Here is a 15,294-nt window from a genome sequence, read left to right as displayed (position 1 = left end):
AGCTTGTCTTCTTGCTTTGGCCTTGTTGACATCTGCAAGTGCTGAGTTTGTCCCCCCTGTTCTCTGGAGGTTGTGTCATTGCCTCTGAGTTACCTTTATCCTTTTCCTTGATGCTACTTTTCCTCACCAGGTATTGACACTGAGTCACACTTGCAGGCAGCAGGGTCCTGCTGGTTCTTCAGAAGTCCCGGACTGTTCCCTGGCTTGACTGAGCAGTCCGTTTTCTTGGTATCACATCCCAAGGTCACTGCAAGGTGCACACTTAAGTCTGTGGTTAACTGTGGTGGGAGTCTCCAATCAACCTTGGATGATCTAGATTAAGAGCTGTTAACTTTAACCCTTGGAGCATATCTGGCCCACCTACTGTGCTTATAAGTCTTACTGGGCCTCTGCCATGCTTGTTCATTTATATTCTGTCTATAGTTACTTTCATACCAGAAAAGGCAGTAGTTAACCATATGACTGAGAAAGCCTAACCTATATAGTATGTAGCCCTTTTAAGAAAGTCTGGTTAGTTTTGGTCCAAAATTAGAAGAGACTATGTTTTTATTTATTTACATTGGAGCAGAATATTACAGTTCCAAGGCAAGCACAGGTGGTTGGAGGCAGAATCTAAGGCTCTCATAGCAAGGGCACTGAAGACCTGAGTCTGAGGATGGTAATGTCCTGTGGATACCTGTGCTGCAAAGGGTTCTGAGGCCCTCTGGGCTGGTGTGTTTCGAGAGTAATGCAAATGATGCCATGAGTCATTGAAGCAAAACGCACCACACTGGGGCAGGAACAAGGCAAATCCGTGTTCTCTTTCCCCAGAGATAAATATTTATGCATCTGGGGAACAACTTGGCATTGCTGAGGCTGGAGTTGTAAACATACCCTTACTGGGGTGAGATTTAAGGACTGTTCATGATGTGGGAGCCAAGGTTGGGCTCCAGCTGTCCCCAAGGCATGTTTGGAAGGCTGCTGGTGCATGAGTATTGGGTCAGGACCGTGTCACCAGTAGGTCTCTGATTAGGGTGGAGGGGGACTGTTGCTAATTGATGAAATCAAAATGCCATCTAAAATATCACAAATTTAAAGAATACAGGATGTGTGGCCATGTATGATGACTGGAAAAAGAAGTAGAAACTGTGGCTCCTATCGTGTGCATGTGTGTTTGTGTATGCATATGTACATACACATACAAACCTTACACTGTGCTTTTTAAACTGTAAATCTTAAGACTACCAATTATGTGTGACAGCCTATTATTCTATAAGCCCAAGAGTGAGACTTACACAGTGATCCTGTAAATTTGGATAGTGCAGTAGTTATCCGCAGCCCTCATTCATTATAATGAATATCACTGAAAAATAGATGCAAGTCTAATTTTTGGAATTCAAATCATAGCTGAAATGCACAAGCAGTTTGTTACTCATGCCGCATCCTTACAAAGTATCCCAGTCACTTTCATGTAAATCCAGATTTTCAGTAGCTGCATGGCCTCAAAGTGAGTCATTCTATAGTCTGATACCTGGTGACAGCCGTCTTCTTGAGCTGATTTTTCCACTCTAAGATCTGGAAATCCCTAGGGCTGCTGTTCCCTGGTCATGCACATACGTACGGAGAGTCCTGTAAGGTGCATATTCTATTATGGTGCCTGGGTGGTTCCCACAAGTCACTTAGCACGCTTTCCACATTCAATATTCTGGCTTTAATTGTTTTTCCTCCTCAGTGGGAAAATGTGCTAATCAGCTCTGGCTGACAAGGCTTTCTTTTTCATCTCAAATCATTATAACGATGCATTTACACGGTGTAAGTGCAGTAAGCCAGGCCTCAAATTGAGCATTCAGAAATATATTCTACGGGCACTAGCTTTGTCTTGGATTTATTTGCATCAAAAGTTGGTATTCTCCAACAAGTCCCTAAAAGATGCCATCTCTTGGTTACGAATGGAGGGCATGGCAAATGTGCTTATGGTTCCCAGGCAGGAGATAATTAAATTCCAGACAGACCTGGGGTGTGGGGCTGAGGACACTGATGTGTCTGGAAAACCAGAATGGAGGCATTCAGATGTAGAATTCTTCCACGTCGTTTTCCCCAGGATCAGCCAACACTGGGAGAGGTGGCATGGTTCTGCCAGTCTGTGAGAGTTGGGGAGCATCACAGGGGTGTTCTGGGGGTGACCTTGGAAGTGAGGAAGTGCTTACATCTGGGACAGCAGCACCAGCTGTCACTGAGGAGCTGGAAGAGGCTGTGCTGAAGAAAGGGACAGAGACCCAGGAAACCCCCGTGGTGGCCTTGCTGACAGCATGGGGTAGTCCTTCTCTGGACTTCTCATGCCTTGGCCAGTGGCTGGTGCAGCTTTCAGAGGGGACTGGCATCTCTGCCGTGTTGCAGAACCGACTGGGTGCAGAATACGCGGAGACCACAGACAGGTCCGAAGAGGACAGCCGTAAGCCTGTGTCCACATCTGTTTCCTGGGCCCCCTCTAAGTCGTCAATGGAGAAAGGTTGGCTATGCCTCCGCTCTGATGCCCTGGGCCCTTTGCTGGAAAGCCACTGTGGTTCAGAGGAGGAGGCTGGTGAGGGGCCATCTGTGGGCAAACAGAATAAGGATTTGCTTCTCTGGAAACACCAGGGAGGGCCTTGGGGGCTGTTGGCTGGGTTGGCAAGTTCCTGTTGGTGTTGGGGAGGCAGGTGCATCCAGCTGGGCCCTGGGAGGGGGTTGTCAATTGGGGACTGCAGGATGCTGCCATGACTTTGGGAAGTGGCACTTGGCAAAGGACTGGAACGAGTTGTCTTGTCAGAGTGATGCACTTGGCCAGGTTTGGAAGACTTCCTGTGTGCCCTTGGCACCTGTGGGTAAGAGGACATAGAACGTTAGTGCAGAGCATGGAGTCATGGGACATGGCTGGGAAACTTCTGGCAGTGTCCTGGTGATACAGCATCACCAGCAATATCATCCTCCCAAATCCAGAGCTTGAGGAGCAACTCCTCACCCCAATAGCAGTGACACTTAAAACACACACATGACCAAGTTCAGCAAATCATCCAAAGGGACAAGGGCCTGGCCAAGCACAGCACTGGAGACATGAGTTCCCAGGAAGCAGCATCACTTTGTTTCCTTCCACCCAAGCTGCCAACGTCTTTGGCCATGGACCCTGTTTAGAAATGGTATTGATGGGATTACTTTGGACATACATGGGCGAATTCAGGTCAGGACACAGCCTCCAGGGGTGACCCATAGTTCCAAGCAAGATGAGCCTGTATTGACCTGCCATTGGAAACAGCCACCACTTCTCTCTATTTGCTTTGCAGAAACTAAGTATGGGCAAGGGATTCCTGGCTTATCTTGTGGGCTGCCTGGTGGTCTTGGATGAAGTTCACCCTTGTCTCTCTTGCAATGCACATGCCAGTCCCCTCCCTGCCTCCCCTCCAGCAATCTTTTGCTGCTGCAAGGAATTGGGGGAGGGGCTTTCTACCATGCATGTTTCCCCCAGGTTTCCTAGATTCTCTGTGTACAAGCCTATCACTCAAGCTTATGATGCAAAGTATCCTCAAAATATGCTCTGCATCAGGGACCCTGGGATGACATCGGATGATATTGGATAACCACTCCCCATTCCTAGATACTAATGTAGTTCGGGTGCTGGAAGCAACCCTCTCCTCTTCTTTTCCCATTTTATTCAGATACAGGAGGATAAAAGGAAATTGGAGGCAGTTGTCTCATCCACTTTCCCCCATTCCTTGGTCCTTTCCACCCTAATTGATGGTTCACATGGGTATGCATCCCTCTCAACTATGTAAACATAAAAAATTAAAAAGAGTTCTGACTGGGCTTACAATATTTCCCAGCTTTGAGGCAACATACACTCCCTTGTTAAACAAGAAGCCAATTACCCCACAGGTGTATAGGAAATTCAGGTCAGTCTAATATGCAATTATTGTATACCTACTGTGGGCAAAGGAAGCCAAACTACAATGACAATGTTTGTCTTTGTCCACATCGAGCATATGACTCATTGAAAACAAATACGACATAGATGACCGAGACAAGAGACTATGAAGAGGGACATAAGAAGGGAACTTGAAGTAAAAATCATGATGCCCAGTGGAGTAGAGCGGTCTATGGTGGAGGTGGTCAGACAGAGAAGCCCTGGAGATGAGTACCTGTACTCCCAGTAGAAGACCTGGGGAGAGGCCAATACAGAGGCTGGATGCAGGCAGAAAAGCAAGGGCCCTGCAGGGGGCAGCAGCAGTGTGGTTTGACTGGAGTCCAGGTCCATGGAAAAGCAATGATAGATGGTCAAGTTGAGAACAGAGTCAAGGGCTACTTAGGTCGAGAAGATCCTGGCTACCCGGGTAAGAAGTCCACAGTCATTGTCTTTCTTCTGGGGCCATCCTCTGTTCTTTATTATGTTTTCTTTCTATGATCCTTCTTCGAGCTGATTTCTATTATTTGTCCAATTTCTGAGATCTCCTAATACAACAGACGGTGGAATTGATTCATCCTTTCAACCAACATTAGCTGAGGATCTTTCAGGTGGGTTCTCTCAATAGGTATCTTTAGATTTTAAATGGATTATTTAAAAAGTTTACGATAGGCAGGCATTTCAGGTGAGCACCAGTTCATACTCTGGCTGCTCTACATCTGATCCAGCTCCCTATGAGTGCACTTGAGAAAATAGTAGAAAATGGCCCATGTATTTGGGTTCCTGCTATTTATGTGGGCAATCTGGAAGAAGCTCTTGGCTTCTTGCTTTGGATTGACCCAGCCCTGACTATTATGGTCATCTCAGGAATAAACCAGGGTGTGGAAGAGCTGTCTCAACCTCGTTCTCTGTCTCTCCTTCCTTCTTTCTCTCCTCACCTCCAATTTTGACTTTCAAATAAATCCCCCCTGTCTTTTCCTTTTAAAAAGAAGATGTATAAAGATATTGATCTTTTCTTTTCTTTTTTTTTTTTAAAGATTTATTTTTATTATTTTTTCATTGGAAAGGCAGATATACAGAGAGGAGAGACAGAGAGGAAGATCTTCCGTCCGATGATTCACTCCCCAAGTGAGCGCAACGGGCTGATACTATGCCGATCCGAAGCCAGGAGCCTCTTCTGGGTCTCCCACGCGGGTGCAGGTTCCCAAAGCTTTGGGCTGTCCTCAACTGCTTTCCCAGGCCACAGGCAGGGAGCTGGAAGGGAAGCGGGGCTGCCGGGATAAGAACCAGCGCCCATATGGGATCCCGGGCGTGCAAGGCGAGGACCTTTAACCACTTGCGCCACCGCGCCGGGCCCGATATTGATCTTTTCTAAGGCTGCCTCTTGTAACACAAATTCATCACCATCATCATTTTCTCTGTTGTTTGAGACGAAAAAGGCCCAGACAGCCAGGCATAGTTAATTTTTGAGTTGACAATATGAAGCATTCCTTGCTTAAAATACTTGGCATCAGAAGGATTTTAGATTTTGGATTTTTTCAGATGTTAAAAAATTGTGTGGACTTTACTGGTTGAACACCCTAGTACAAAATCCAAAATGCTTAAAAATTCAAAATGTTTTGAGTGTCATGTTGGTGCTCAAAAGGTTCAGATTTTGGATTAGAGATGCTCAACCCGTATATTAACACTAGCTCCTAAACCTACATGGAACAGGCTGGAGTGCAAAGAAGTGAGTGGCCAACTTTACAGATGATGACAGAGCATGCATCTGCCTTGGGGAGTTATACTTGGACCAAATGTTGGAAGGTGACAAGGTGTCTGCCAGCTGGATGGCATGGACATGTGGCAAAGCTGCAGCCTGAACCAGAGCAAGAAGGGAGCCCAGACAGGCCTCTGCACGTCAAACACTTAGCTGTGAGCTGGTATACAGTGAGAGCTGTGCAGGGAGACCATGTATAAACCCCACTGGAAGCTTTGCTGTCTTAAGATTTAGGAGTCTGCAACTGTTCCTGTTTCTTGTGTCACTGATAGAGGTACCTGGGATTTCCTATGATTGATTTGCTTGGAATTTCCAATCCCCTTTCAATCCTTGGTCTCTCTCTACATTCTTTGTGACTTGCTGATCCTACTCCCTTCCCAGCAGCCTCCGCATAGCATATTGCAATTCCCAAGGTGTTTTCCTGAGAATGGCTTAAGGAACTGCAAGTGAAAAGCAGAAATTAAGGTTTCTCAGGGTGAATTATGGAGTCCTAAAGAATGTGGCACAGATGCTTTTAGTCCAGGCTGCCAAAGTGGGGCTCCTCTTGAACTTATACACCACAATGTCGTTCTCCTCCTGCAAGTCTGATGTGGAGCAGCTCGACAGACTTTGGGGCCTTGGCTGCCCTGCTGATAACAGGTAGGAAGGTTCTCTCTGGAGTAGGAGTTACTCACCAGGGCCTGTTGAGTATCCCCATCCCCAGCCTCCCAACTCAGCCTGGCCATTCTGTGCTGCTCTGGTTAACGGTCTGTATGCTCCCTGAGTTTCACAAGGGAGATCGTGCTCAGAGCAAGCCTTACCCAGGCCTTGAGCTGTAACAGGAGTGCAAGCACCCAGGAATAGCCTCCCCTTGGCAGTAAGATGGGGAGCAGCCACAGGAGGCTCAAGGGTGCCTAAAGAAATCCCTGTTGGGTGGCTGTGGCAGAGACAGGAACTAATTTCTCAAGCACTGGCGTCTGGCTGAATCAGATAGTAACTAAATTCTGAGGCTCTTTAGAGAAACAAGTTCTTGGATGTGGAGTCTGAATGAGGCAGGTGCACCCTGAAATCAAACACCTGCCTCTTTTCTCCTGAAGGCTGATTCCTTGGGGGCATCCTCAAGCTATTTCCTCACTTGACAAGGGTGTGCCTCTTTGCAACATCTGCCTCTGGAGGCTTGACTGAATGCTTGTTCCTGGTGAGGATGCTTGCATGCACCTGCACAAAAAGGGATGCCTCTGTGGGTCTTGCTTTATAAGAAGTCAAAGGCCAGTGTTTCCACCCCAGGACCTGCTGAAAACATCTACATCTTCCCACAGTTAGGGAGCAGGATGGTGTTGAGGTTGGTTTCAACTGCACAACTGGCAAAGGAAGAATCCTTGCTAGTTTTGCAGAGTTTCATGACTGTGCTTGTGTGACCTACCTGGAGTCCCACTGTAGGGTGAAGGTAGGAGTCCAGGTTAACCCTGAGACAGGTGGCACCCAGTCTTTTTTTCAACAGAGGGACTGCACAGAGGGACTGCATGAATTTTCACTGAAATTCATGGCAGGCACTGTGCTGACCATAATGGCAGGGATCAAAGGGTGGGAGCTGCAGGCATGGGGTGACTGTGGAACCCCCATGCCTGCAGCTCCCAAGCTAGGCCCACAGCCATGTGCATGTGGGACCCTCTTGGAGCAGATCTGCCGACATTCTCAGTGGCAGAGGGATTGGCTTCTAAGTACGGGGTCTCATAAGACCTAAAGACAATATGCAAAGAGTGATGCTCCTTTACATGCCCTTGTGCTGCTGGTGGTTCTGTTTCAGTCCTGCTCATCTGCTTGTCTGTGTGGGTACACTGGAGACTCCCCCTCAGCTGACCCTGCTAAAAGGAACAGAAGTCTTGAGCAACGACCCTGCTGAGCTCCTCCAAGTGCCAATGCAGCAACGCTCTTTGCTTCCCCAGTGAGGCAGTGTAGGCCAGTTGCCTCCCTGGAGTTCCCTTCTTTGCTATTTAAGGACCTTCTCCCAAGGAATAGAAGAGTGTTCCATAAACTAATCTATGCAGGGCACCCAGCCAGGGAGATCTGGTTATGCTCCTGCACTCCTCGGGAAACAGGGATTCAGCAAAGCACCCGTAACCTTGAGCACTGGCAGCTGGGAAAGCAAGAGGGCTGGAGTGGCCACTGAGCTGAACTGTCTTTTGTAAGTATCACTTCCCTGGTGCATGACTGGAATCTGTTCTTTGAACCTTTCAAATCAAAGAGATTCTGCCTTTGCCCCATTCATGGTTCATTCATTCAGCCCCATGCCCTCTCTGAGTAGGGTCTCTCACTCTGGGTTTGGTGGAAACGTGGCCAGTGTGGCACTGTCTGCCATATAATCACCCAGCATTGGATCTTCCAACTGAGGGACTCAGAGGCTATCTTAAGGAAACTGAGCAATGCATTTACTCATGAGATTTTTCTCCAGAGAAACATTCTGGGGAAGGTGTTTGACACAGTGATTAAGTGGCTTCTTGGGATATCTGCTGGAGTCCTTACGATGGAGTTCAGCTTTGCTTTGGATTTCAGCTTTCTGCTAATGCACACCCTAAGAGAGAGCAGGTTGAAGACCCAAGATCCTAGGTTCTGGCCACACAAATAGAAATCCTGGACTGAATTCCAAGTCCCTAGCTTTGGCCTGGCCCAGCCTTGGTTGTTACAGGAATCTGGGGAGTGAACCAGTGGCTGGGAAATTTGTCTCTTTCACTGCTTTATAAATCAGTCAATAATTAACAATATAAAAGACAAAGAAAAATATTACCTCTTGCTTCTCCTTTGCCTTTGCTCTGTGTGGTTTTTATACATCTGCTGAGGAATCTGTTTTCAGGGTGGAGCCTGGGATATTTTTTTTTTTTTGAGTCGTCAGTAGAAACAGAAGAGGAAGACTTGGAAGAGAAAGGCAAGGTTGACTTTAAAAGTGGGCAGGGCCTGTGTGCATTTTTGTATCAGTAACATTCTTAGCAAGAGGTTTGAGAGTTGCCATGGGAACCCTAGGCTTACAGGTGTGTCTGTGTATGTGTGAGGGGGGTGTGGGGCTGTTGCTAGATGTCCATGACTCACCTCCCTTTCTCCTTTGCTATTAGGCAAAGGGAGGGCTTTCTGGAGAATCATCAGAGTCAGGTGCCAATTGCACTCCCCATGGGATGCAAAGTATAGTCCGATCCAAGATGAACTCAAGGTTTGTACTCTCTGAAAATGGAGAATGGCAGTAAAGTCACAATAGCTCTGTAGCCTCCTAGCGGCACCCCACATAACTCTAAGTGATCTTTTTAGATCTAAACTTGAGCACCTTGCATGGTAAACCCCACTCACAGCAAGCTCTGTAACAAAGCACCTGCCCCTGTGACCTTGTGCTTTCCAGGATCTTGAATCAGGATCGTCAGCATCTCTGACATTTCCAGCTGATCCTAGTGTCTACCTGCTTCAAGACCCAGGGATCGAAGTAGAATTATGAAGCCTCATCTGTCACTCAGTTCTCTGAGTGTGGCTATGGTTTGGATGTCATTTGCTTTATAAGATTTACATGTTGGGAGCTTGGGCTCAGGATGCTGGTATTGGGAGGTGGTGTGTAACCTTTAAGAGGTGGCTCCTAGGGAGAAGTGTTTAGGTCCATTAAGAGCACTACCCTTGGAAAGGATTAGGGTATTTCTGCAGGATTAGTTCTTAGGAGAAGGTTGTCCTAAGAGTATCACCCAGGTCCTACCCAGCCTGTCTGGACTTTCTGTTCTGAGATGTACAATCTTTTCTTCCATTGCTAGCAAGAACCTGTGCTATACTAGTTGGACCTTCTGCTTGCCAAGATGTGAGCTAAATAAACCTCTTTATCTTATAAAGTTAGCCTGCCTTTATCTTATAAAGTTAGTATGCTGCAGTAGTAACAAATAGCAGAGTCACACAACTACATAGTTATGAGTGTTAATCCTGAGCCACGGGGTGGGCATATTTTTAGTTTTAGGAGACTTCTGAAAAATTTTCCAAACTGATGTTAATGTATAATTTTGCTAGGAATTGATAGGTATTGACATTTGGTGGGGCCATTCTTTATTATTTTTGTTAGGTAATGTTGCACTATCCTGGCATTACTTTTATTCTCCTTGTGACTAAGGATACAGAGCATCTCTGTGTATGGTTATTGGCAATTTAGACCTTTTTTTGTTGTTGTTAAAACACCTGCTCTTTAAACTCAAGCGTATTCTAGACTTGAATCTCTTCTTAGATGTATGCATTGTAAATAGGAACCAATCCATGGCTGGCCCTTTATCCAGCCTTGTATGCTGCAGGGTCTGTGTAGTCTCTGGATCAATGAGCCAACAGCCTTGGAACTAGTCAGTGTACCCTTGGGCGTCATCTTGCACAGAGGGGCAAGGGCTCAGAGATCAGGAGGAGCAGTGGTAAGGGGTGCATGTGCTAAATAAATACAGCTCAGGTGCTGTTTTTCATGGGACCAGGCACTGTTAGATTGAAGGGAGGATAGCTGAGATGCACAAGACATAAGCTGGGAACAAAATCACTTCCATCTTGGAAAACCACACAGGTTCCTTAGAGAAAACAGTTCCATCATAGCACTCTACAGACTTCACCCAAAATAATTCCAGGTGGCATTCAGACTTAACAGCCAGCCTGCAACAACAAGATCAGCACTGCCGACAAATCAGTTATTTAGGACAGCTGGCATCTTCCCATTTCTGGTCACTGATTGAACATAAAAATCAATTTGTAGACCTGTTGCTAACACAGCTTAGAAACCTGCACTAAGGAGAAGAATCCACCAACCAGAATTGCAATGATGAAATTTAAGAGATAGAGGCACTATAAATGTTACTGAAGACTCTCTGGCAAAGGAACAAAAGTCCTACCACTCTCAGAGTTAGCTGAGGAAGACATTGAGAAAATGGGGGACACAAAATTCAGAAAACCCATTATAAAGCTTCTGACCAACAATGAGAAGCACATAATACAGGAGTTCAAGGAATTTAAGGAATATGTCACACAGGAAATGAATTAAATGAAAGCTGATATTTCAGAGGAATACAGTGGAACAAATTAAAAGTACAGTAGAGAGTCTCCAAAATAGAAGGAATGAAGCAGAAGATAGAATATCAGAATTGGAAGATATTTCCTGTCACCAAGGGGAAACAAAAAGCTGGAAGCAGAGCTGGGCCAAGCTAAAGTATTGAAGAATTAAAAGATACAATTAAAAGACCCAACATAAGAATTATAAAAATTCCAGAAGGTACAGAAAGAGAAGTGTTGATTAAAGATATATTCAATAATAAATGAAAACTTCCCTAATCTGAAGTATTCAGGAGGGTCACAGAACACTCAATAGAGTTGATCAAAAGCGAACTTCACCATGACTAGTGATATTCAAGCTCTCATCAATTGAACATAAAGAAAAGATCCTGAAATGTACACAGGAAAAAAATCAAATGACCTATAAAAGAACCCCAATCAAACTCACAGTTGATCTCTCCGAGGAAAATCTACAGGCCAGAAGAGAATGGAGTGACATTTTCCAGATTCTAAAAGGGAAAAAATTTTTAACCCAGAATAATGTATCCTGCAAAGCTCTCCTTTGTTTTTGAAAATGAAATTAAATTCTTCCATATTAAACTCCAAGAAAAACTCCAAGAGACACAACAGAAAACGAGAACTACAGACTGATATCCTTGATGAACACAGATGCAAAGATACTCAATAAAATACTAGCCAAAGGATCCAATAGCACATCAAGCAGATCATTCAGTTAGACCAGGTGGGATTCATCCCAAGCATGCAGGGATAGTTCAACATTCACATATCAATAAATGTGATATATCACATTAACAAATTGAAAAATAAAAACCATATGATCATCTCAATAAATGCAGAGAAGGCATTTAATAAATTCCAACATTGGGGTCTCAGGACAGGCGTCTTCATGCCTGGATCCCAGACGACAGCCACCATGTGCACGTGGGGAGCTGTCCTCGGGCCTGCCTGGGCTCCAGGGGCTGTTCCCTTCGGGGTGAGTTAACAGCGGGGGAGGTGTCCATGTTTGGGCAGGTCCAGGGCCCACCTACCGCCCTCATTGGGCGGTGAATGGGACTGGGGAGGGGCACGACCTTGGGCCTGGGAGTTTAAACTTCCAGCAGCCTTACGGCTGCTGGTGGGTCTCAGGACAGGGTGTCTCATGTCTGGATCCCAGATGACAGCCACCATATACTGGGTGACCAGTACGACATTTTGTGCCAGGCTCTGCCTGCTGGCTGCCGGGCCGGGGAGCTCTAGGGTTTTGGTGCTTTGAATCGCTGCTCAGGTAGATCCAGGTTGAACCCACAGTGCTTCTAGGACATGAAGCAATTGTAAAGATCTCTAATGGCAGTAACTCTTCCTTTGAAAAACTTGTAATCACTGAACAATGCTGACCACCAAATACCAGTCCATGCAGAAGCTATTGCTCAGGGCTTGTCCAGCAGAATCATATCCTGTTACCTGACATGATGATGGATCAGGAGAAGGGTCACATTAAGCAGGACCATTACATTAACTAGCACTAGAACCATAAACGGGGGCAGATTTTGTAAGGGATGTGTGGGCCAAACCCTGTGGAAATTCTAGCCCCACTGGTTAGCTCAAGAGTTGGGGTGGTGATGGTCTAAGCTAGATGTGACCAAGGAGCCTGCCATGAATCACAGGTAAAGGAACCCGCAACAGTCTGGACTGGTCAGGGCAGCAGCACCCAAATGTGCATCGTGAATATGGTGTGGGGTGGGCCGGGCTGCAACGTTCACCAGCTCATACAAGGCCAAATGGAAGGCTAGACTTCTCCAGAACCTGGCCTAAACCCAATGGCAAGTATGCAAACTGGGTCTGGGAGTGAATTAAGTGGAAGAACTTGGGAAACTCCCTTGGCGAATCATAGCTCCCGCTGGTGAACATGTGGTCCAGACCTGGGGGTCGGACAAGCTGGGCAAAGTAGCTCCAGCAGCTGGCTAATGTGTCAATTGGTAATGGAATGGGATGTACTGGGCAGGACTGAGCAAACCTTAGCCCACAAGTGAAACTAGAGACCAGAAGGGAGCACAGGTCATGCTGAGCTAGGCTCTTGTACCTACTAGTCTGCATGAGCCAGGAACACTAAGCCACAGTGTCTAAGGCAGAGGTCGGGACAGGTGAGGGGCTGAGCCAAGCTGAGTCAGAGCAACCACTGGCATGCGCATGATCTACGGCTGGGAATAGGCCCAGTTGGGGAGCTAAGGGGACTCCCTAGCTGGGATGAGGTTCCCACCAAGGGGCGTGTGACCTGGAATGGGGGCTGCATTCTGAACAGGACACGGTTGTAGTCTCCCTTGGCACAAATGTGGACTGGGATTGGATGCACCGAGCCAGGCCAGACTCCAACACCCTCTGGTGTCCTAGAGGACCAGGGCAGATGTGCAATGGACTAGGCAAGGTCTCAACTCCTACTGAGCCATGTGGGAGCCATATGTGGGTATAGACAAACCATGGCTGGGCTGAAACATCCAACAGCAAGGACCAGTTTGGGTTGAAGACCAGTCAGGAAAAGCTACTGTTCCTGCTAAGACGGGAGGTGGACTGAGTAGGGCTGGCTCATGGACCTCCTGGTATACGCAAAATCTGGCACTGGGAGAGGTTCTGATGGAGGAGCCTGGGCAACTCCTCTGGCAGGACACAGACCCTGCGGATAAGCACAAGAAACATGATAGGAAACAGCCCAGAACAGGCCATGGAAAGTTACCCAAGGGCATACATCGGGCATGGATCGGGGGAGGACCAGGCTGAATCTGCTCACATCATCCACTGGCAAAGTCAGGCACCAGGATAGTGTGGGTCGAGCTGGGTTCAGTCGCAACAAAAACTAGTGCACAATACAGAATGTCAAGGTGAGGTTGCCTGTGCCAGAAGTGACCGCAGCACCCAACCAGCATGCATGAGAACCAGGAAGGGAGGGGCAGAGCTGGCAAGGGGAATAAGAGGAGGTTCCTTTGCTGGACAGCTACTTCCGCAGGAGAGCATGAGCTGGAATGGGGGCAGACCAGACTAAGCAGGGCTATAACACCTGTGCGCCTCACGTGGACTAGATCAGGGAAAAGCCAGGTTGGGCTGATTATTCCTACTGGTGCAAACAAACTTAGAGTGGGTGAGGGTTGTTTGGGCTTATCCACAGCATCGGCTGGCAGAAGCTGGCACTGGAGGCTAGTTCTGTCAAGTCAAACCACAGAACTACCTGGAAAGTGCATAATCCGGGAGTGGGAGAGGCCTGGGAGGGAAATAGTGGGCTCTTCCTCTTGGGTTACCACTTCTACGGGAGGGCATGAAAACCAGGACAGGGGCTGGGGTGGAATGGGGTGTGGGACAGACTGGACTACTGCTACACATACTGGCAAACCAGGGTATGGGGCGGGCCTGGTGGGGGTTATTGTGGGTTGCTCCAACTAGGCTGCAGCTCCCACTTGTTTATACGAGGGCCAAGAATGTGTTGGGAAGCATCAGGCTGGACTGCAACACCCATTGGTTCTAGTGGAAGTCGGGGCTGAAAACAGAATCAACCCAGCGACCACAACCACCAGCTGATCAGGGCCATGGACTGTGCCGGGCCCTGTACCTGCTAGTACATACAAGAATCTGGTCCAAGAACACCTCAGACAAAGTTTCTTTGGAGATTTCCCCAATCTAAATGTTGGACTCAGATCCCTAACCAAGAAAAGAGAGAAGATAGAACAGGTCAATCAACCATCTCAGCTATACATTGGCAGCGAAATACAGGGCAAATTGAGATTCTATGATAGACTATGTCAACCAATGGGTTCTTCAAAGACCTCATAGTGCTTGGAGTGGCAAGATTGGCAACAATTTATAACTGGTGAACTATCAAAACCACTTGAGCAAGAACCTCAGAGCATACCCTACATGCAGGACCTGGGGAGGGTGGGAAATTGGGTGGGGCTTCTCCCTTAACACCCCCTTTAAACATGAAGGAAACAATATGGAAATAGTAGTCTTACCCACTTTCCTATAGCTCTTGAACCTTTTTACCCCAATTAACTATGTAAAGATTGTAAAAATATAATAAAAATAAATACATGTAAAAAAATAAATTCCAACATCACTTCATGCTGAAAACCCTCAGCAAGATAGGCACAGAAGGAACATTTTACAATACAATCAAAATTATCTACAAAAATATATATTGCCAGCATCATATTAAATGGGGAATGATTGGAAGCCTTTCCACTAAAATCTGGAACTAGATAGGATGTCAACTGTCACCACTACTCTTCATTATAGTATTGGATGTCCTTGTCAGAGCTATTAGGCAAGAAAAAGGAATTAAAGGAATACAAGTTGGAAAAGAGGAAATTGAAATCATCTCTATTTGCAAAAAACATGATTCTCTACATAGGCTTAGACTTAGACAAAAGACTGGACAAAAGACTTAGACAAGAGACTACTGAAATCCTGAGAGACTTTGGCAAGGTAGCAGGACACAAAATGAACACAAACTGATGGCACTAGTATACACAAAATTGTAAGTATAGTCCCCTTTAAAATACAGGAGAGGAATCTTAAAAGCTAGGAATTAAGTTAACCAAATATGTGGAAACCCTCTATGATGAAA

At 46.5% G+C, this 15,294-nt stretch overlaps 1 protein-coding gene across 1 annotated transcript in view; it reads right to left on the bottom strand.

Moving 5' to 3' along the window:
* Positions 1-1,186: 1,186 nt before the first annotated feature.
* Positions 1,187-15,294, bottom strand: part of FAM124A (family with sequence similarity 124 member A) — an 83,436-nt gene continuing 69,328 nt past the window's right edge. The window contains exon 4 of the mRNA XM_040991458.1: positions 1,187-2,834. Within this exon, the coding sequence (XP_040847392.1) occupies positions 2,046-2,834 (789 nt within the window). The 3' untranslated portion in view covers positions 1,187-2,045. The remainder of the gene's footprint in view (positions 2,835-15,294) is intronic.

The sequence above is a fragment of the Ochotona curzoniae genome, unplaced genomic scaffold (assembly GCF_017591425.1).
Source record: "Ochotona curzoniae isolate NIBS_2020 unplaced genomic scaffold, NIBS_Ocur_1.0 contig_64, whole genome shotgun sequence".
NCBI classification, from domain to species: Eukaryota; Metazoa; Chordata; class Mammalia; order Lagomorpha; family Ochotonidae; genus Ochotona; species Ochotona curzoniae.
The sequence above is the reverse complement of the archived record's forward strand: the minus strand, read 5'-3'. Positions and strand labels throughout refer to the sequence as shown.